The sequence below is a fragment of the Leptonychotes weddellii genome, chromosome 3 (genome assembly GCF_054177405.1).
Source record: "Leptonychotes weddellii isolate Sample4059 chromosome 3, ASM5417740v2, whole genome shotgun sequence".
Classification (NCBI taxonomy): Eukaryota; Metazoa; Chordata; class Mammalia; order Carnivora; family Phocidae; genus Leptonychotes; species Leptonychotes weddellii.
The window spans coordinates 173997581-174018024 of NC_138371.1; the positions used below are offsets into that span (position 1 = coordinate 173997581).

The 20444-nt window shown below is 46.0% G+C and overlaps 1 protein-coding gene across 1 annotated transcript in view; it reads right to left on the bottom strand.

Moving 5' to 3' along the window:
- Positions 1-20444, bottom strand: part of COL4A1 (collagen type IV alpha 1 chain) — a 135903-nt gene that overhangs the window by 43507 nt on the left and 71952 nt on the right. Inside the window, exons 3-17 of the mRNA XM_081815206.1 lie at positions 10206-10295; positions 10070-10114; positions 9010-9054; positions 8842-8904; positions 8291-8344; positions 8114-8140; positions 6301-6384; positions 6155-6217; positions 4875-4910; positions 3868-3909; positions 2558-2644; positions 2026-2052; positions 1822-1872; positions 1083-1127; positions 941-994 (exon numbers count right to left, since the gene is read on the bottom strand). Of these exons, the coding sequence (XP_081671332.1) occupies positions 941-994; positions 1083-1127; positions 1822-1872; positions 2026-2052; positions 2558-2644; positions 3868-3909; positions 4875-4910; positions 6155-6217; positions 6301-6384; positions 8114-8140; positions 8291-8344; positions 8842-8904; positions 9010-9054; positions 10070-10114; positions 10206-10295 (813 nt within the window). The remainder of the gene's footprint in view (positions 1-940; positions 995-1082; positions 1128-1821; positions 1873-2025; positions 2053-2557; positions 2645-3867; positions 3910-4874; positions 4911-6154; positions 6218-6300; positions 6385-8113; positions 8141-8290; positions 8345-8841; positions 8905-9009; positions 9055-10069; positions 10115-10205; positions 10296-20444) is intronic.

A 20444-nucleotide genomic window follows, 5' to 3' on the forward strand; every position in this document is an offset into this window, starting at 1 on the left:
AAACATATTTACCTTTTAAAATCTACAAGATGTGACTTTCTCAATAAAGGTACAGTTATCAGTAAAGGATCTTTCCCCTCCTCCCTCGCTTTCGTGAACAAGCTCCGAGGGCCCCTCCCTAGTTTATGAGTCGTTGCTGGAGATGCTATTCCAAAGCTGTTTATGTTCGCAGAGATTTACGTTACCTAGTCTTGTATCAATGAGTCTTTTCTGCCTATCACATTGACAAATGTTTTATAAAGTTTGATAACAAGCAGTGGCCCAAAAAAAAGGGCACCGGGACAGAAGGATGTTCTTTTCTAGGGGCAATTTGGCAGCATAAGGTGAAAATCTCAAAAAAAAAAAAAAAAAAAAAAAAAAGGGGGGGAGGGGGAGTCTAAACACTGACCCCAAAACTACACTTGTAGGAATCCATGACATGGAAATGATCAGACAAGTGAACACAAATATTTGTACTCGTAAGCGTGTGGGTGTGACCCACATACCCGCAGCACAAGGCGTGGACACAGGATGTCCCGTGTGGCTGCGTGCGGACATTCAAATGCATCCACGCCGTGTCATTAAGTGACAAAGCAGGATGCACCGCACAATCCCCATTGTTTTAGAGCGGCGCATGCAGGTGCACACACAGGACGGTGGTGCATTCTGACCACTTCCGAGCAGGTAAGAGGAAAATTAGACAAGCTTGTTTTCTTCACTCGATCTGCATTTTTTATTGTTTCGTAACCAGATGAAATTCATCTACCACAAAAGAGACATGAGTGGGACATTTTATGTTCCTCTTTTTTAAAAAAAAAAAATCGCACGCATAAATAAAACCACGAAATTAAGTCACGTGTTGCTCACAGGGACGTCAATCACTTTTATTATCTGAGGCCACGGTGCTTTTGCAAACTGAACCTCAGACGGAAGGAAAACCTCCTGTAGTGTCGCCACTTACCCTGAAACCTTCGCGGCCTGGAAGTCCCGGGTACCCCGCGTCGCCTGGGAAGCCCTGCAGTGGGACACGGAGAGCACCCCCTCGTAAGCAACAGCCAAGACAACAGTTTGCTCTTAAAAATTACAGAAAAATAAATACTTACTGGACTCCCTTTTTCTCCTTTTTCGCCATCTTTTCCAGGTTTTCCCTGTACAATAAAGATGGAGACATCAGTATTTCACGAAAGCAGTGACAAACACTCCACAAGGCCCAGGCCAGGAACCTCGGCATGGGCTGACGATACCACAGGAAGGAGAAATGCAGTCTACGTGCAGCAACTAGGAAACACGGGACAGCAGAAGCGGACTTCTCAATGTTTAAACAACGGAGCCTAATGAGCTCCAAACCTCCTAAGGCAAGCGTTCTATGTGGCCACACGGTGAACAGTAGAGTTTTCCGAATGGCAAGGGTCTGGTAGCTGATATGCAGAGGATTCATTTAATTTAATGGAGGGTCCCTGCATCACTGCAAGGTAGGAGCCGGAAACCAGTGGGTGGGGCTCCTGTCACCAGGCTTTGGGGGTGGGGGGCAGTTAATCTGAGCATCTCAGCTCTTGGCCGCTCAGGAAGCATCAGAAAAGGGCACGGAGACTCTCAATGAGGAGCCAGCAAGCGGGGGCCTCTTCAGAGAGACCCCAGCCCCAGCCTCCCCGGGAGGACTTTCAGATGGAGGCGGCCTCCTCATTCCTGCTCGCAAGGGCTCCAGGAAAGCCCTTCAGGAGAGGACAGGGACAAACCGAAGAGCCCTACAAGCCACTTCCACTCCTGTTTCTGTAAACCTGGGACTCGAGGAAAGGAAGGAACGTGCTTTTACAGTAAGGAGCAAAAGGACGAGGCACTTACTCGGGGCCCTGGTTTTCCAGGCTCCCCTTTCTCTCCAAGCCCTGGCATTCCCTTGAAAGAACAAAAAGAAAGCTCTGTTAGGGTATTTAAGCAAAATATTAAATTATGTAAATATTACATTGAAGGTGAATAAGCTGGTCACTTAAATCCAATACTTTATGAACATTCACACAAAATAATGATAAGCAAGAATTGAGTACTTACCTGAAATCCAGGTTCACCTTTTTGACCCTAGAAGAATTTTTTAAAAAAGAGCAAGAGAGTGAGCTGTCAGTACTAATGGCTATACTGATTTTTATACACTACACTGAATACGTAAAAGGAAAAAATTTCCTTTTCCTGCTATATTAACAAGGAAATTCTCTTTGGTCCCCAATATCCACATCCCAACACTGACAAGGTTGTGGGTTTAAGACGGGCAGTTAATTACGCTCGGTCTGTGGCAGCTACGACCCACCACGCCCCAACCAGCCTCCCTACCGCTGCCCCAGCCTGGCCCCAACCTGGTGCATCTAAGAAGCCCTCACTTGGGAGGTCAACCTTGCTCCAACCTAGTTCCAGCTGCCTCTGCTCTCAAGATGCTTGTATATTGTGGGATGGATGGTCTAGAAACCTGTTTTGTAGGTCACTGGTGAATGTAACTGGAGAAACTGAATTTTGACCCAGTTTCTCAATATCCCTTCAATTTGCCCAAAATTAGAAAGCCAGCCTTCGTCGGACAAAATCCATCTCATACCTTCTCTCCTTTAGTGGCAAAGTCTCCTTTTTCTTGAACTTGAGCTTGTCCTGGCACTCCCGGAGGCCCACTGACCCCCTGGTCACCCTGTTGATCCAAACAACGGGAATGAATTAGGCATAAAATTAAGTATTCAAAGAAGAAAGTGCAGAAGCAGGAAAAAGCCTAAAACAAAACATCTATTTTAAAAAAATGTAAATTATACTCTGTTCTAATCTACCCCTGTCTCAGCAGAAAGTTAAGTTTCAGTAGAAAGACGGCATAGTAAGGACACGAAGCCAGGAGACTTCCCCTCTCAGGAGTCAGGAAAACCACTACGTCAAGTAAGAACAACAGAACGCAACACCTACTAGACAATCTCTGCACCGTCTATGTATGGACCTTGCCTATATTTATGCAGTTTATATGTCCAGAGCGGGACACATGCGCTGTCCTATCGCATTTGGACAGAGAAAAGGGGCACGAACTACTCAGTAGAGCCTGGGAAGAAAGGAGGTATCTTTAGCTGCCCCCAAAAGAAGAGAACCATCAAGAATTTTCTTCCTCAGGAGTCCTGTTGAGTACAACTGGAAGCACAGAATCCCAGCGACAGCACAATGAGTGAGATCCAAAAAATTCAATGGCGTAATTTGCAGGGTCACCTTACAGTGAGGTTTATGGAAAGACTGGACCAAATTCAGAATGGAACACAGAGGCCAAGAGTCAGTCCAGGCCTGCTCAGGCCTCAGCTGGACCTGGCACCCACCGGTGGACACCGATGGAGAACGTGGGCCCTGGGGCAGGTGTGGCCACAATCCCCAGAATCCCCACTGGGCTTGGGCCCATTTCACTCGCCTGATCCAGGGAAACCGGTGGAGAGATTAGCAGAGGATCAGGGACCTACTGCTGCCCTCCCTTCTCCCCTGCTCCAGTCTGTGCCTCCCTGCCTCTGTGGCTCACTTCCTCCCCATTTAGGTATGATGGCCTTCCATCTTTGCAGGGTTTAGTAGAGTTATGCTACTAATAGCCAACTGACTCTTTTCTAATAAAGTCTAGGTCTGGCTTTATCACTACCTGCGAACATTCTGATTGAACTCGATGTACAGAGAACTAGAATTAATGACCTCACTGTATTCTCTGCTGGTCAGATTGCAGGCAGAAAATGTCAGTGAATTCCAGCTGTCCATTGTAGGGAAAACACTAATAAAGAACTTACAGAGAAGGGTAATGATGGCTGTAAGGGTCCAAGAGGGGGTCCAGAGGCTGAAACCCCATTATACTTAGAACTGTAATTTTAAACATGAAAATACTCCAAAGCCGTGTGTACTCACCTTGTCGCCTTTTGGCCCTTGAAAACTTAAGCCCATTTGCCCCTGTTGATGAGAAATTAGGCTTCCATTACTAGAGTTGCCTACTTTGCTCAAAATCATCTAATAAATATCACATAAAATACCATATAAAATGTAACAATAGGGTAGAGTGAAGGCAAGAGCTTCTTCCAACAACTATCATAAAATTTTCAACAAAGTTGTGATCGCATTATATTCAATGTCTATTAAAAGAAGTTTTTAAAAGTATTACTGAAAAAATTCTGTAAAACCTTTTTTTTTAATTTATGGCTTTTAAAATCTGACTATAGAAAACTAAGGGAAAGATCAGTGATTCCAAAATAATGAGTAAGGGTTGGATGGCAGAAAGGACAGACAGATGGACAGATGGAGAGATGGATAGATGGATGGGGATGGATGGGATAGATAGATGGATGAATGTATGTATGGATGGGTGATGGATAGATAGATGGATGGAGATGGATGGATGGATGAATGGATGAAGATGGATGGGATGGATGGATGGATGGATGGATGGGGATGGATGGATGGGGATGGATGAATGGATGGGGATGGATAGATGAATGGGGATGGATGGATGGATGGATGGAGATGGATGGATGGGGATGGATGGATGGGGATGAATGGATGGATAGGGATGGATGGATGGATGGATGGATGGGATGGATGGATGGGGATGCATGAATGGATGAACAGAAGGATGGATGGGATGGACAGATGGATGGATGGGGATGGATGGATGGAGATGGATGAATGGATGGAGATGGATGGATGGGATGGATGGGATGGGTGGATGGGGATGGGGATGGATGGACAGATGGATAGACAAATGCATGGATAGATGGACAGATGGATGCACAGGTGTTAAGCAGAGATAAAGAAATATAATTTTCCAAAACTGTTTAAAGAGACTTTAAAGAGTAAGTTATGGTGATTTCGTGGTAGTCTTGTACAAATGCCAAAGAATGTCAAATGAAAAATATCTTTACCTTTTCACCTGGAGGGCCAGGAGGGCCTGGAGGACCCTGTAAGAGAGAGCATTTTAATTAAATATCATTCACAACCTCAGTAAGCTCTACGTGCTTCTTTTTACCGGAGTTATCTTAAGGTTCCCATGATTAATGTGCTAATATATTTGTTAAATATTTAAATTTTACTTCTATGCTTTGGATCTATAAAATTTGGAAAGTAACTAGGAATTAGTCCAGGACAATAATTAACAGGGATGAAACACCTCAACATCTTAGGCACTGCCCTGTGAAATCCACTGATCCAAGAATGTGCCAGGAACACAGATGCTGAATGAAATTCACAGCCAAACTCTCTGAGAGCCCTAGTTTCCAGTTCGGAAATGGTGTTCGCCCACTTTGGATATAACTGTTTATCTAAAAAGTTGAATGATTTCTTCAAGTGCATAGGCTGTAGTGAAGTAAAAACCTTCCTGTGTTTGCAACAAAATTTCAGAGTGCTTTTCAATGATTAAAAAAAAAAACAAACAACTAGTCATTCTTCACAAAAATGAGTCCATTTATTTACAAGAATATAAAAGAGGTTACATTTGCAAGAATGGACAGAAGAATTGCTGGATTTGAGAGGGAGGGAGGGAGGGCGGGCGGGGAAGGGAGGCCTGAAAATCTCTCAAGGACTGTCAGGCAGGCCAGTATGAGGATGCCAGTCTGGGGAACATTATTCACTGCCAGTAAACATGGCACTTGACAAATGGCTAAGTCTCGTTAATATTGACTCTCTTGTGCTCTCAAAATGTGCAAGTGGGAGGAGACGGGCCCTCCTCCTACTGGGAATTACCGGCTGTGCGGGGGGCCAGTGAGAGAGGGGAGCCTCTGGAGGGTTATGTCCCGGGGCTCAGTCCTTACCACAAATACAGCACAGCTTCCCGCTGCTGCCTGTCCTGCGTCCCCGGCCCCACAGAGCCAGGCGCTCTGGGATGACTGTTTCTACATGTCCATCTCTGAACTTAGCCTCCTCAGGCCACAGTATCGCCGGCAGCCGCCCATCCCCTCCAGTAACGAATGTGTTATCTGTGTGGGACGTGTTGGCATGCACCGCCACCACTAGCCTTCTCCCCAGGGCTCTGGAATACGTGCCCCTTAAGTGCCAAACACTCTCCCAAGAAAGAAGCTCGTTCTCCCAAACCAAATGAAGAGAGAGCACAACTATGTACAATCATCATTACACTGGATTTGCTTTCATGCCACAACACAGCTGTTCTTTCAGTGAGTGACTCCAACAGGTTCCCCCCAACACTTACTGGTGGTCCGGTAAATCCTGGAGGGCCAACAGGACCTTGCAGGCCTGGCAGTCCTGGCGAGCCCTGTAAGTTATTGAAAACGGAAGAATTAAACGGGAACTAGGAGAGACTCTGCGTGTGCTTATAGTTATTTAGCAAACGCTTACTGGTGTTCCTGGGGGTCCAGGAAATCCTCTTTCACCTTTCAACAGGGTCCCAGGCACATGGCCAATGATTTCACCTGGATCCCCCTGGGGGATGAAAAAAGAGAAGGAAAAAAAAGTCACAAATACTGGTATTTCTATAAAGAAACTGAGAACCCACTCAGTAAGAGGCGTGCGTTACTGGTATGGAATCTGGGATTTAGGCTCTGTCTACACCTGGAATATACACACTGGCCGCCTCCCGCTCACCGCTGGTACCTTACTGCCCAGCATCCTGTGCTGCAGGCTCGGCTCAGCCAGTGAAAGGAACTACAGCACGTGCCCACGGTCATCCACACCCCCCCCCGCCACGGAGAGAGCGTGCATATTAGGGCCGCAGGCTCCGAGCGCTCTCATGCAATAAAGATTATCTTTCACAAAAAGACCCAGGATGAGCATTTTTATAAAAGCAGGCTGTGATGGTAAATTTTATGTCTACTTGGCCAGGCCACAATACCCAGATATTTGGTTAAGCCCCAGTCTGGATGTCGCCGTGAAGGTATTTTTAAGATAAGATAAACATTTAAATCAGTAGCCTCTGAGTAAAGTATAATCCACCCATAATGTGGGTGGGCCTCGTCCAATCAGTGGAAGGCCTCAAGAGGAAAGAAAAAAACCTGACCTCCCTCAAGGAAGAGGGAATTCTGCCTCCGGACAGCCTCTGAACTGGGACCCTGGCTCTTCCCTGGGTCTCCAGCCGGCCATCCTGCCCTCTAGATTTTGGAGTTGCCAGCCCCCACAATTATGTGATTTCTTAAAATAAATCTATCGGGAGACATACATCTATGTCCATACACACATATGTACATAAACACACACACCCCCTACTGGTTCTGGTTCTCCGCAGAACCCTGACTAAAATACCGGACGATCATGAGGATGCTGTTTCTCAGCAAGACTGCTCCAAACACCCAGACACCCCTGCCCTCCGAACAGCTGTGCGGCATGGGGCACGCACCCTGAGTCAGGTCAGCGGGAGCCGTGGCCCACCGCCTGGGAAGGACTTGTGGGCAGAGTTCTCTGCTCCCCCACGCCCAGGGAAGAATGCCGGAGGGGCCAGGGCAGGGCTAAGCACCTGCATGGATCCACCCCCGCGCTGGCTCATGGTACAAGTGTGGATGGAGGACCTGCCCCCACTGGGCTGGGAGCAGGGACCCCACCGCTTGGGTGCCATGGCAGGAGGGGCTGAGTTTCCCTTCCTCACCACAGGCAGAGGGTGCTGGGTCCCACCCTGACACAAAGGGACAGTCAAGCTGAGAAAGGCCATGGATTTGCTCAGAATAAGGAGGGGGTGGTGGCAGGACACCAGGGATCTAACCTAAAGGGACTGGGGTTTTCCTGCAGGAATCACAAAATTTACAATAGAGGGTGCCTCCAGATTCCAGGCAACACGACAAGATGGCTGTATTTAAGTGAAACCATATAGATTAAACATGGTAACTGTTTGAGCACTTCTGTCCCATGGCTCAGGAAAAGGAGCATCACCAGGACTGTCTATGCAGAGAATTAATCTGGACTGGACTCACATCTGCCAATACTCACCATCACACTGTGCTTCCTATTTCTGCTTATTTCCTATTCAGAAATTACACCCAGTGTCTCAAGTTTACATCCTAAAATTTAAGTTTGTGCCTATGACTTAGATACTCGTGTAACAGAGCACAGCTTAGACGAACACATTAACAGGCAATCAATCAACCAAGGTGACCTGAAATAAATGTGTTTGTCTGGCACCGCTTTACTCCTGCAATGAACCCAGCAATGTGTATGTACGTACCTTCATTCCTGGTAATCCTGGAGGTCCCTGCAAAAGACAAGGTTGGCATCAGTTTCGTTTCTCTCAAAACATCATTAGCATTAAGATATAAGTCCAAGAAAAGGAAAGAAAGTGGAACAAAAGGAGAAGAATTACAACCAAAAAAGGAAATTCTGGTGGAAAGAGCACTATACTCACAGGATTTCCAGCGAATCCAGGCAAACCCGGGGGCCCCAGAGGCCCTGGCTCGCCCTGAGGGGACAGCAGAGAGTCAGGTGGGTGCGAGACACACAGGACATTGGTCCAGACAGCCCCCTCAGTTACTCTGTCCTCCCCTTCAGAGATACTTCATTTGCTGGTTAAAATCATATCCTAAAAATTATCTGTTAACGGCTTTATTGCTCAGTGCTACTTCATGATAGAAGACGTCTATTTGAGAATAAAATTAATAGGGACAAGGATTAATAATAGCATTTTCTTATTTGCTTTAGTAACAGATAAGTGAGAAATTTCACGTTTAAAGCAACTGCAGGATAAGAGTCCACAAAAAAGAAAGGCAAAATCACATGTTTCTTGAACATTAAATATGGGGAAACTGGATCTCCTCATCAAACCAAGAGCACTTTGAGGCAAGTAACTTTCCAACTGGGGCAAGTAAAACCGTGTTCACAGGACAGCACTGTCTGACTTCTCAACACGGGAAGTCCGGTAGCCTGAGCACAGGGCGGGGGTCTTCGTCCCAAATTTACCTTTGTTCCATTGCAGCCGGGGATACCTGGAGGACCAGGGGGACCGTCTTGGCCAGGAATACCCTGCAATCAATAAAGTGAAAAGGTAGCCAGAACAGGGTCACCCGACGGTGCTGTCACTCGCACCAAACATCTCCCCAAGGAAGCACGTGCATTTTATATACATACAGGCAGTCCTGGGTTTCCAGGGTAACCCGATGCTCCAGGGGGTCCCTGAAAGGACAGAAATGAGAGAATGCACCAAGTGCTGGGGCCCTCATCTCCTGCACCTCACCCACCCGGCTAAGGGCAGCACCCACACCCAGCACACGGCATTCTGCCAGGGACCCAGCCCACGGAGGCAGCAAGTCTACATCCAAAGCTGACCCGAATCACTTCTAAAATCAAGGCTGCGCCCTCACAAAATAACTCTGTCCTCATTTCATACTTTGTGATTTCTAAGTAAAATATATTATATATAAAAACATATATATTGTATACATCATATACATGTAAATACATGTAGGTTACACACGTATAAACATATATAATTTACATTAAAAACTCAAATTGTTGGGGAGAAGAGTTTGTAAGATAAATCGTCTCGCTAGGGGAAGAAAACCAAGTCATTCCTGGTGGAGCTCTGGATCTTCTCCCTCCCAAACAGTGCCGGGACCCTCTCCACTGTCTCCTGCCCAAGGGCTCAGGAGTGCCAGCAACTTTCCCCCCAACTGGGTAACAGCAGAAGGAAATGTTGACAGCGTCTTTCTGTTTCTCTACTTCCAAAACGTGCTCTCCAAGGTCTTCATCTATGCATTTCCCAGGAATGGAAGTACAACACAAAAGTAGGGGGTGAAGAAGGAAGAGCAAGGTGAGCTCTCAAAATGTCACCGCTTTCCACAATAAAGGAAACCCCTTTCTTCAATGACTTGTAGACCTATCATCTCCCCTCCCCCAAATTAAAGCATGTCCGTGAGAGCCTGTGAGGAAGCACAAATGGGAGAAGCGCAGGTGAGAGAAGCCGCCACGAGGATGGGGGGGGGGTGGAGCCATGACCAGCACTCACGTCAGCCCTCAGCGGGCCACACGCAGTGGCAGCTCCGGGCAGAGAGGCAGGGCACGGGATGGACAGGGAGAAGGGACAGAGGGGGACGCCCCTCAGGACTGCTGGGAGGCAGGAGCGGGTAGAGAGCCATCTCTGGGAGGCACCCCTGGATCACATCCCGACTTAAGTCACACTTGTACTCACTCTTGTCCCTTTCGTTCCAGGCAGCCCGGGTTCTCCAGTGTCACCCTGGAACCAAACAGAAATGCCACCATGACAAGAATGCAGATCACCTTAAACCCACGCCCTCCACCCCCCCCCATGACACAGCCAAGCTTACCTTTTGTCCTGGTGGTCCCTGCGGCCCCTCGGGTCCTTGCATCCCGGGAAACCCGATGACACCTTGCAACCCTGGGAGGCCTCTTTCGCCCTATGAAGGAGCAGCAGATCAGACCGAAGGCATGTTAGAAGAAACGGAGGAAATGAATCGGTACTCACCCTTCCACGTGCCGCCCAGCCCCACGCAAGCGTGTGCGGGCATGTGAAAGCCAACGCGGCAGACTAACTCCTATTTCAGGAGGCTTTTCTCTACTGCATTTCCAGCTCTCTGAAGACAGGAATCTTCATACACAACGCCTAGCACAATGCTTTCTATATACTATATGCTAAATGCTAAATAATTTGTCGGGTAAATAAAGTAACGAATAGTTGGGTTTTTTTTTCACCGAATTGACTGCGCGTGGATTCAACTAGTGGGATCATATTATCAGCAGGCACAGCACTAGGACTCTGTAAGCAGACCGGCGGTCAAGTTCTTCCTTCAGATTCCTAGGAGCTGTGTAGACAGAGCTCACGGTGTGAGCTTCAGCACGAGATGCAGAGACTTCTCTGTGCAAGGCGCAATGTGATGATGGGCGTTCAAAAGTGTCCTTAAAACGTGTTTTTTGCAAAGGTATGATCCAAGTTTAATTATAGTCTCTGCCCTCGTGGAGCAAAAAGAATACACCTGAACACACACACGTGGCCATAATATACTCAAAAAGGAAAAAGGACAGTCCAAAAGGCTGGGGTTCTGAGCCCCAAGCTGGGCCTTGAAGGGCGAATGCAAAATAAGTATGTGAGGAGAAGAAAGGAGTCAATGAGGTTGGGTAGTGGCAAGCAGATGGTGACGAGGTCGATCGAGGCTGCGTGAGCACAAAAAACTAAGCAAAAATACAATGAGCACAGAGTGTGGAGGAAAGTGGCGTCCACGTCCGACCCTGGAAATGGCATTTCTCCCAGAGGCATCGGCGAGCCCATGACCTGCTTACGCAATATTTAAGGAAGACTGCCATAGTTAGATTGCCAACAGAAAATCACCCATCATCAGGATACAAAATCAAGAAAACCTATTTTCTTTACACTCTGTGGACTTTAACGCAACCTTATGATACAAAGGAGCAGATGAGACCACCATCGCCCCTGACTTTGAAAAGCAGAAGAAGGTCCTCTGGATGACGTAGTGCCCAGTACTTTCTCAGTTTTGTTAGCTCAAAGTAAAAGTAAACCGACAAGCTATACATTCCAGAACATCCACACACACCCCCAGTAAGGCAGGTCACCACGGGTAACCGAGAAGCCCTGCACCGTGGCACAGAAGGAGGGAGACAGGGCAAGGACCCTAGAAGCCGCCCTTCCTTCCGAACTGCTCAGCCAGTCCTGGCACTTGTTGGCAAATTCACTGCCTGTTGCATTTTTAAAAATGCAGAATGTGGTTCTATGCGTGCGACCCCAACCGCTGTGCTTGCGTGGACTGCAGGATTCACTGGAGGTGTGAGTCAAGAACAGCGTGTGAATCAATGTGGAGGAGATTACTGCAGACTCCGGGGGGTATAATAAAACAGTGAATGGATAAAGAAAATTAAGGCCTGCAGCCTGGCACACCCCTCTGGACAGCGGCATCCAGAGAACCGAGCCAGAGGAGCAGACACTGACAGCCCAGAGCCCTCAGCATAGGATCTGACATGGAATGCTGGCTCCTTCTCCCTAAGGCCTGGGACAGCTGGGGAAAAAAAGCACTCTCAGACCAAGACTGGTTCAACTGGAAAGCTACTCACATGTATTCATTCTTAACCTGAACTAGTAAGAGTGTGTTACGACCGCAGAGAACGCTGACCACAGAGATACACTGCACTCCGTCATCGTGTCGACCTCCTCCCTACTACCTGGATGTGGGAAAATTCTACCCGAAACAGAAGAGATTTGAACTGCAAACAGCCAGCTACAAAAACAAAGTGAACACTGAATTGTGTCTCCCCAAACAGCCTCACGTGACATCGGAAGGAAATGCAAGAGGCACAACAATGTAAGAGTTTCCAGGGCATTTGGTGGCGTATTTTTAGTACTTAATTAGTATTTGGCTATATCACTATGAGACCCAGTGCAGATAAGACTTTATAATTCTCATTTTACCCATGGAATGCATGGAGGCCGGGAGCCAGATTAGCTGATTTCTACAAGTTTCTCATTGAGTCAGCGCTAAAGCCAAAAATAGAAATGAGGTCAGCCTGCACCACAGTCCATGGTTTTTCTAGGTCACTAGAGCAAGCTGGTTCCCAGCAAACTGTTAAACAAATCACCAACATTAACTTATCCCCTTTTATGTCCATTTCAACAGATAGGGGCACTAGGATTCTGACGCTTAACTGACTTGTCACATGTCACCGGGTGACCCCTGCACGCTGCTGGGAACAGAACTCAGAAGTCTGATTCCCAGTCCTTGCTTGCACACAGGAACACATTCTTTCCCAAATGTCACCGGAATGCTTAAGCAATCTGTATATCCCAAGAGTTTTGAAATTAAGTAGCTAAAAAGGAAGTGACTCCCCCACCAAGATGGTTCTTGTTATCTCCCACATATTTTTTTTAACTTTCCCACTCTTTTGTTCAGACAAAAGCGCACAAGAATAATCTGATATCCCGTGCCCTGTCCAAAGCGATTACGGGCACCAGAGCAGAGCCAGCAGACAGGATAAACGTTCAAACAGCTCTACCGTTAGCTGGCAAGCAGTGCGCACCGCCTGCAGGCTGCATTACTCCTCTGAGCTGTTAACAGGTCTCCACTGCCGTCGCAGGAAGAGCAGAGCGGGCTGTGCTGGTCGTGCGTAAGCCAGACGACGCAGCTGCAACAGCGAGACCACAACGCGGCCACCCCCGTGCTGGAGCTCAAGGCAGGATGCGCACAGTCCAAACCCCCGAGAAATAGGCCCCTGAGTCACCTAGTTCCCATGATGTGTCAAAGGCAAGGTCCAAAAGGACATGGCGGCCACAAAATCGTGCCAGGCACAAATGGAACCCACAACCAGTGTTCATCACAGTCGAGAACATTTCAGCAGAGGAAAGAAAAGTTGGTAAAACATTACACAAAAGTTTTGATGCAATTGCATTTAACAGTTTTATTCTTCAACTTCAGTGCGATGTATTATACTAATTAAAAGGAAGTTTATGTACCAACAACAGTGAAGTGACTACCACTGCATCCTCAAATGATGGAATTCAGAATTTAAAGAGGAAGACCAAAATGCCATCATTATAAAGATGAAAGAATACAGCCACGGAGAATAATCTTGGCATCAAAATTAGCTATTCTAAATTGGGCATGAAATAGAGTTTCATGGACAGAGTAACTTACTTAAAAATTTTGCATAAAATATGTATTATCTAAAGCACGGACACACTTCTAAAAACTCCATAAAATATGGGAACAAAAGACTGTGTTATAGTATCAATTATTTCCCTTCCTCTTAAAATGCTTATGGAAACAAGTTCATAATGGAAATCAAAGGCTAAAACATTACCCCTTCCTATCTAAGTCAGAAATCCAAACTCAAATGAGGCTCCCGGGATGGCTGAAGTTAAATAATGTGAAGCTTCCAACTCTGAAGGATAACATAATTACCAACAACAAACACTGAAGTTAACAAAAAATATATCTAGAATAAGCAGTCATCCAGTCTTACTATCAGAGGCCATATTATGCCTGTTTCAACGGTCAGCATGGGATCACATTCTTTGAGTTAAATTTTAAATTTATTTTTCACATCTAAAATAATATTACCATAGGTCTTTACAATGGACAGAAGCACAAGCAGAAATGTTTCCCTGCCCCCGGGCAGGCCCAACTGTAGTGGACAGAGCCATCTACACCTACTTGTGCTTGCGTTCATCCATTACAAAGCAGAACAGACCCAACAAGCGAGGTTAACTAGATTTGGGGGCTGGGTTTCCACCTCTTGGAAGTAAATACTTGAACGGCAGGGATATAGTTTTGTTCATTGTTTGGCACAATCTTTGAATTCGATAAAAGTGGTGTGTGGATGGATGGATTCAGCAGTGGTGTACATGACCGCTAGCATGAAACAAGGCGGTACGTATGCCTCCTGGAAACTGAGAGCGTGGTTACACTACGGTGACTGGGCAGCTGGGGCCCCCTCCCCGGTCTAAAGCCCCGTGGGCACCATCGGAGCCTGGGCGACACATGCGCCTGTGGCCGAAGCAGCTGCAGGGACAGCAAGCCATGGTCAGGACATGACACTGGATCAGCTCTTTTTTCCTATCATTGGTGCCTGGAGATTTCAATTTCCAAGCAAAGCTGCAAATGATTGAAGGAATGAGAGCATTTGCTTTTGGAGCCAGACCTCACCAAGAATTCAGCGATGGGGAAATGATTTCAAATGATGGGTCACAGTCAACGGGTGACACGGGGACTCGGCCAAAAATTCCACAAGAGCAATTCTTTGAGCCCAACAACCATCAGACATCTGCAGGACCATTTCCGGAATGCCGACACTGTTGGGAAAGTGGTGGGAAGTGTCACGGGGTCCTGGAAAAACTGTGTGACGAGGCCCCACTGGGAGCTCCATCCACACAGCGAAGCCTGACATCATGGCGGCACTGCTGGTGGGGGGGGGGGAGCGGGAACAGGCAGCTGGAGCCCTGAACACGCTTTCCTAAGAGGGGGACGTGTGTACTGATTCTCCTTTGCACTAGGAGACATGTACCTGGATTCCTAAAAGAATGTACATATGTTAATGTAAAGTACACCATGCTTCTTTGATGAATTAAATATAACAAGAAAACTGTTTCATGAAACCACTCTATCATTACTACTGTTTTCTTGCATTTAATATTTTAATATTAAAGCAGGAAAGAGTAAAATAATCAAGGTCAGAAAATATGGCTAGTAATCTTTATTTTCTTCCCCGTACTCTGATTTTCTCTCTCAAGCCCTGGTGATGTTCAGCTTGAAAGTCAATATTCGGAATCTTTATGTTGTGGCTCTCCAGCAAACATGTGTTAAGACCTTTAACAATTATATACGGAGGAGGAGAAAAGGTAAGTGTTTAAGATTTTATTCTTAGAAATGAGGGCATTCCCACCTTTACAGATTCAAGGGAAGAGAACAATCAGAAAGGTGTTAAAAAAAAAAAAAATCCCCCAACCCATGACCTTCGAGCTCATGACCTGGTGTGCTGTCAGATCCGCTCTCTTCCTAGGAGCTCTGAACCCATCCTGCCTCTGCTAACCCATGGAGGTTGGTCTGGTCAAGCAGACCCCACCCCGCCTCTCGCCACATGAACACCGCCAGGCTTGCTGTGACTGCTGGGCCTGCAGATGGTCGAGTCTGCGTGGAGAATGGGGTAAACCTGCGTGCTGAGCCGTGGGCATGGGAGCTGGCTGGAAGGCCTTTCTTTCCCTCTGCCCACCTGCACAGACCACAGATTGCAGCCTGAGGCTGGCCATTCTGCCACAGCGATCCTGGGCAGAACCACTCTCCAGGCAACAAAGACCCATCTCATAGATGAGGCCCACCCATGCCCCACTGATAGCTCATCAGCCTCAGACAGCCCACAGGTACAGCACACACAGAACCTTCTCCAAGTCTCCGTGCTCAAGGACAGACTTCCTTTGGATAAGTCCCAGTATTGCAACACTTGAGCCCACGGTCAACTGTAGCACAACTCTTGGAATCTCAGCATTGCTATGAAGCTGCCTGGCAGAGCTCCCGGCTCAGATCACGCACAACACAGAAGTAGCAGAGCGACAGTACAGACGAGGTAGGCGCACAGGTTTATCTCTGACCACTGGGCATCTGCACAGAAGAAAACCCTAGACCTTCTGGTCTACAAAACTCCACTTTGTACATCAACTTGTGAGAAAAAAAAGAACTGCAAAGAGTTCTTTACAAAATACTTCCTAAAGAACTGTCACTCAACACAAAAACGTGGAAGAGCTCTAAGTGCCGTCTTAATATAAATCTAAAACTGCTCCCCTAAAGCCATGTGAGAGCAAACTGTTCAACTTCACTGATCTAGCGAAAAAAACTTTCTAAAATGAAAGGCGCACCTGAGTGCTGACAACTTGTTGGCAGGGGCGAAAAGAGAAAATCCCACCTGAAAGTCTTCCAAAGGTCCTCGGGACTTATAGAAAGTTCCTGACATTTCTCCCTAGTTGGAGCTGAGGACTGCGGTCTTGAGCAGCAAGCATTCGCTTCGGTCATGTGTCTCTCACACTCTTTCTGAAAAACCAGCCTAACACACTTTTCATTAATTCTTCCTCTGAAGCAGTAATCTGCTCAAAATATTTCTAGGTATAAATATTTTAAGTCATTCCCCTGAAGGAGTCAGCTTCCCAAATTGGAAATAAGAAAAATACTGTGGTAACTTTTTTCCAGTATCGTGGATGTATTCAATCAAATCCTGTGCATACGTTTCCTGATAAAGGTAATCTAATCGATAGCTCATTTCCATTTTCCCACCAAACCACAACCAAATGTAGTTTGTTCTCCAGAAACATTTGTATTTCCTGGCCTCACGCTCCTTTAAACACAATCAAATTTCAATGAGAAGGTTCACATCTCTTGATGGGTTTTCCTGCAGACCCCCACCCATCCTGCTCTGCGCTACACCCCGGCTGTCCACTGCCTCCTGGGCCAGGGTCCCCACCCCCGGGGCATCATCCAGCCAGACTGAGAGAGGGATGCTCCCACCTGAAATGTTTGTACTCCTACTCCACCCACAGCATCCCCTAGCACCCGGGCACAGCCCCAGGATCTCAGCTAAACATCCTTTCCTCGGGGAGACCTCCTAGACACAGGGGATTTGAAGAAAATTATTACATCTAACTGACCCACTTCAATCAGGGGCAATAAATAAAGGGCGAAGGGACTTTTAGAGGCTCCTGTAAGGAAAGCCCCCCGCGGCTCTGGCTTCCCACCACTAGGGGGCGCTAAGGGACTACACTTTTTTCAAATTAAACCCCCGCGGAACCTGAAGCCTTCAGCCTTTTTTCTTAAATATTCATTATGTTAATATATTGTCTATTCAGTGCCCTTGAAGATTATTAGCATGGGCACAGCTCAGAGAAATCAGTCTGATATGGTCTAAAAGACAGAACACCCAGGGAAAGAAAGAATTTTAATTAGAATTAAACATGAAATTAGCAACCTGAACATCAAGGCTATTAAACGGCAGGTGAATGCCGATGACTCCACCCGTAATGTGCATTATGGCGATTTCTCAGACTGCTGTGTCCACTCATTTTATAAACTGAGAGCATCTGAATCTAACAATACAGAAAAAAGTAAATTCAGTTTTCCGAATGACTGCACAGAAATAGTACACCCTAGAAAAATGTTAAGTCCTACAAAACACTCATGAAACAAGTACAGATAGGACAGCAGGGAGGTCTCTAAGAAAGTATTACTAACTACCCAACTGCCAGGAGAATTTGTTTAAAGGCTTCTCTCTGGTCCCTTCTACTGCAAGTTCATAGGAAACCTATACATCCTGATTTTTGTCATCTGTGAAGAAAAAAAAATCCAACCAATTTTTAATGGCCTCCAAAAAAGATGATTAACATCTCCCTTGCCAAAAACTTAATTTCATGACATGGAATTCTCATGAAAGTCAGAATCATGAATACCTCTACCTAATCCTGTCGCCTTATATCCTGCTTCTCATACACAGACTTAAAGATTGTGTTTTAAAGCAGAAAAACAGTACAGAAAAGGTGCTATACTGCAGCTCAGACCATCCCTCTGGCTGTGGCAGGCTGTCTATGTTGCACACTGCAGTGAGTAGGGGGCAAAATCCAGCTGCAGCTCAGCATCGGCCCAGCGTGGGGAGGGGGCACTGGTCCAACAGGCACAGAGCTGAGCAAAGTGCAGGAGCATCAAAGCCACCAGCTAGAAAGAGACCCTACACAGGGCTTCTATTTATGAATGAATGCTGAGGACACTGTACGGGGGTTGGGCGGGGGAGCAATGATCATGCCTGAGGAGACGTGCACTTTCACTCACCAGCACCTTTTTTTTTTTTAAGTTCCATGAGGTTTATCAAAATTCTGTGTCATAACCTGAATATTTGGGGAAGGGGAGAGGTTGCAGGAAAATAATGGACAACAAAATAACAAGGTCATTAACAAATAGCAAGAAGTTAGCAGCTGAGTTTGGACAGAAAAAAAATACATCTTTTATTCAAAAAGACAGTTTGCTCCGTTTTCACTATCGCCAACAACCTTGAGATTTAAAGAGATGTGTTCTACGTGATCAGTGAATTTGAGAAACAATTTGAGCGATCTGAATTGAGTGAATTTGAGAAATGAATTTGAGCAATCAGTGCACAGCACCTAAATAGACCATAACTGAGGATGTTATTACCTGAACTTGGAAACGTCTGTGGGTGTGTGACAAGATCCTGGAAATGCGTGCATCCTGAACAAAATTAGGACACATAAAAGTCAGGAAGTGCCACAATCTAGGTCAGGGATTTTTGGGGGGTCTGTGTTAACAGTAAATATGAAAAATGCAAACAAAATATCCTGACAATAGTAATTATAATTAATAATACAAAAAGCATACAAGCTATCCTTTAGGTTTAACCTTGAGAAAAACTGCCAATTGGCAATTAAGAGAAAATTTTTGTTTTGTTCTTTTTTTTTTTTTCCTTAAAAAAAAATGTGGGTTAAATGTTACTATCTTTCAAAATTAGGTGTCCTGCCAGGAGGCATTCCCTGCTCCCCAGCGCCTAGCACAGAGAGCACACAGTAGGTGCTCACTAAATATTTTCAGGAGTGAATCCGGAAACACAAAGTGTTAAAGATTCCAAGGAAATACCATAAGCCCACCAAGAGGACAGAGTTGGAGATCCTATTTTCAAACCTGACTGCAAATAGGCATCCTTGCTCTGGGTTAGCAAATGGATCTTACTTCCTACCTTCTTGCCTCGGTGAGGGCACAGATAATGCTGCGTGGTGGGGAGAACCTTTGCCTAGGAACCAAGAGACTGTTTGTAGCTCTAGCACCAGCCACTAGGACTCTCTGAAAATCTGGTTTGCCGTCTGAAAGATGGGAGGACTCTACCTGCCTCACACCGGATTTCACGAAGGATCAAATCTGATTGAGTATTCCCCTACTTTGCGCTGCATCAGACATGGAGCACGTGATCATGCACCACGTGTATTTACATATAGTTTGCATTTACGATCAAGATTTCTCAGTCCATCAGGTCAACTGCATTTCTTATAAAGCCACAGAATATCTTAAGAGAAAGAAAATGCAGGGTCACCTTTTTCCCTTCCCAGCGGTCATAACCCATGAATTATCTCATTCTTATTTTTGAGGCTAAATTTGACAATGGAAAATAAGGATTCCCTGGGTATTGAAAAGATAGGACAGGGGCGCCTGGGTGGCTCAGTTGTTAAGCATCTGCCTTTGGCTCAGGTCATGATCCCAGGGTCCTAGGATCAAGCCCCGCATCAGGCTCCCTGCTCAGCAGGGAGCCTCTTCCTCCCTCTTCCACTCCCCCTGCTTGTGTTCCCTCTCTCACTGTATCTCTCTCTGTCAAATAAATAAAGTCTTTAAAAAAAAAAAAAGGACAGATTTTCTCTTTTAAAGAAATTGCTCATTTATCTGATGCACAAAGTCTTTTTTTCTTAATGAATACATCTGATATTCTTTCCCAGCTGGGAGTATCGTTTATTCTCTCACATGAGCCTGAGTCTGTGGGGCCACATGGTCACCAACTCATCCATGTCCACGGCCTCAGGGCCCTCTCTGTTTGTAGCCCACAGGTGTCCAATGACAAACAGGTTTTGTTTGCTCTCCCTCCCACAAAGGGACTTGGCTACACCTCATTGCTAACAACATTCTCCCTCAGTGTGCAGCAATAATTTCAAGACATCGTTAATCATGCTCAGAACCCAAAAGATAATAACAGTTCCAAAGAGCTGAAACATGACAAATCAATTTTGCCCGTATAATACAGTGCAATACTGGAAGACCGTGAGGTTTTATAAAACCCACAATTCACTTAATATCAGTAATTTGAAAAAGTTGTGGTCAAACACCATCAATCTGAATTAATAACTGAATTTTAACCTATTTTCAGTAAAAACCATTAATTCTCTTAAAACATATACGGTCACTCAAGGAAAGGAATTAAGCAAGATATTGAAGGGGCTTCATGGATCAAGATTTTGATTTTACACCTGAATAGCTAAGTAAAGTGTACAATTGCTCAATCAATACAAAATCATGGTG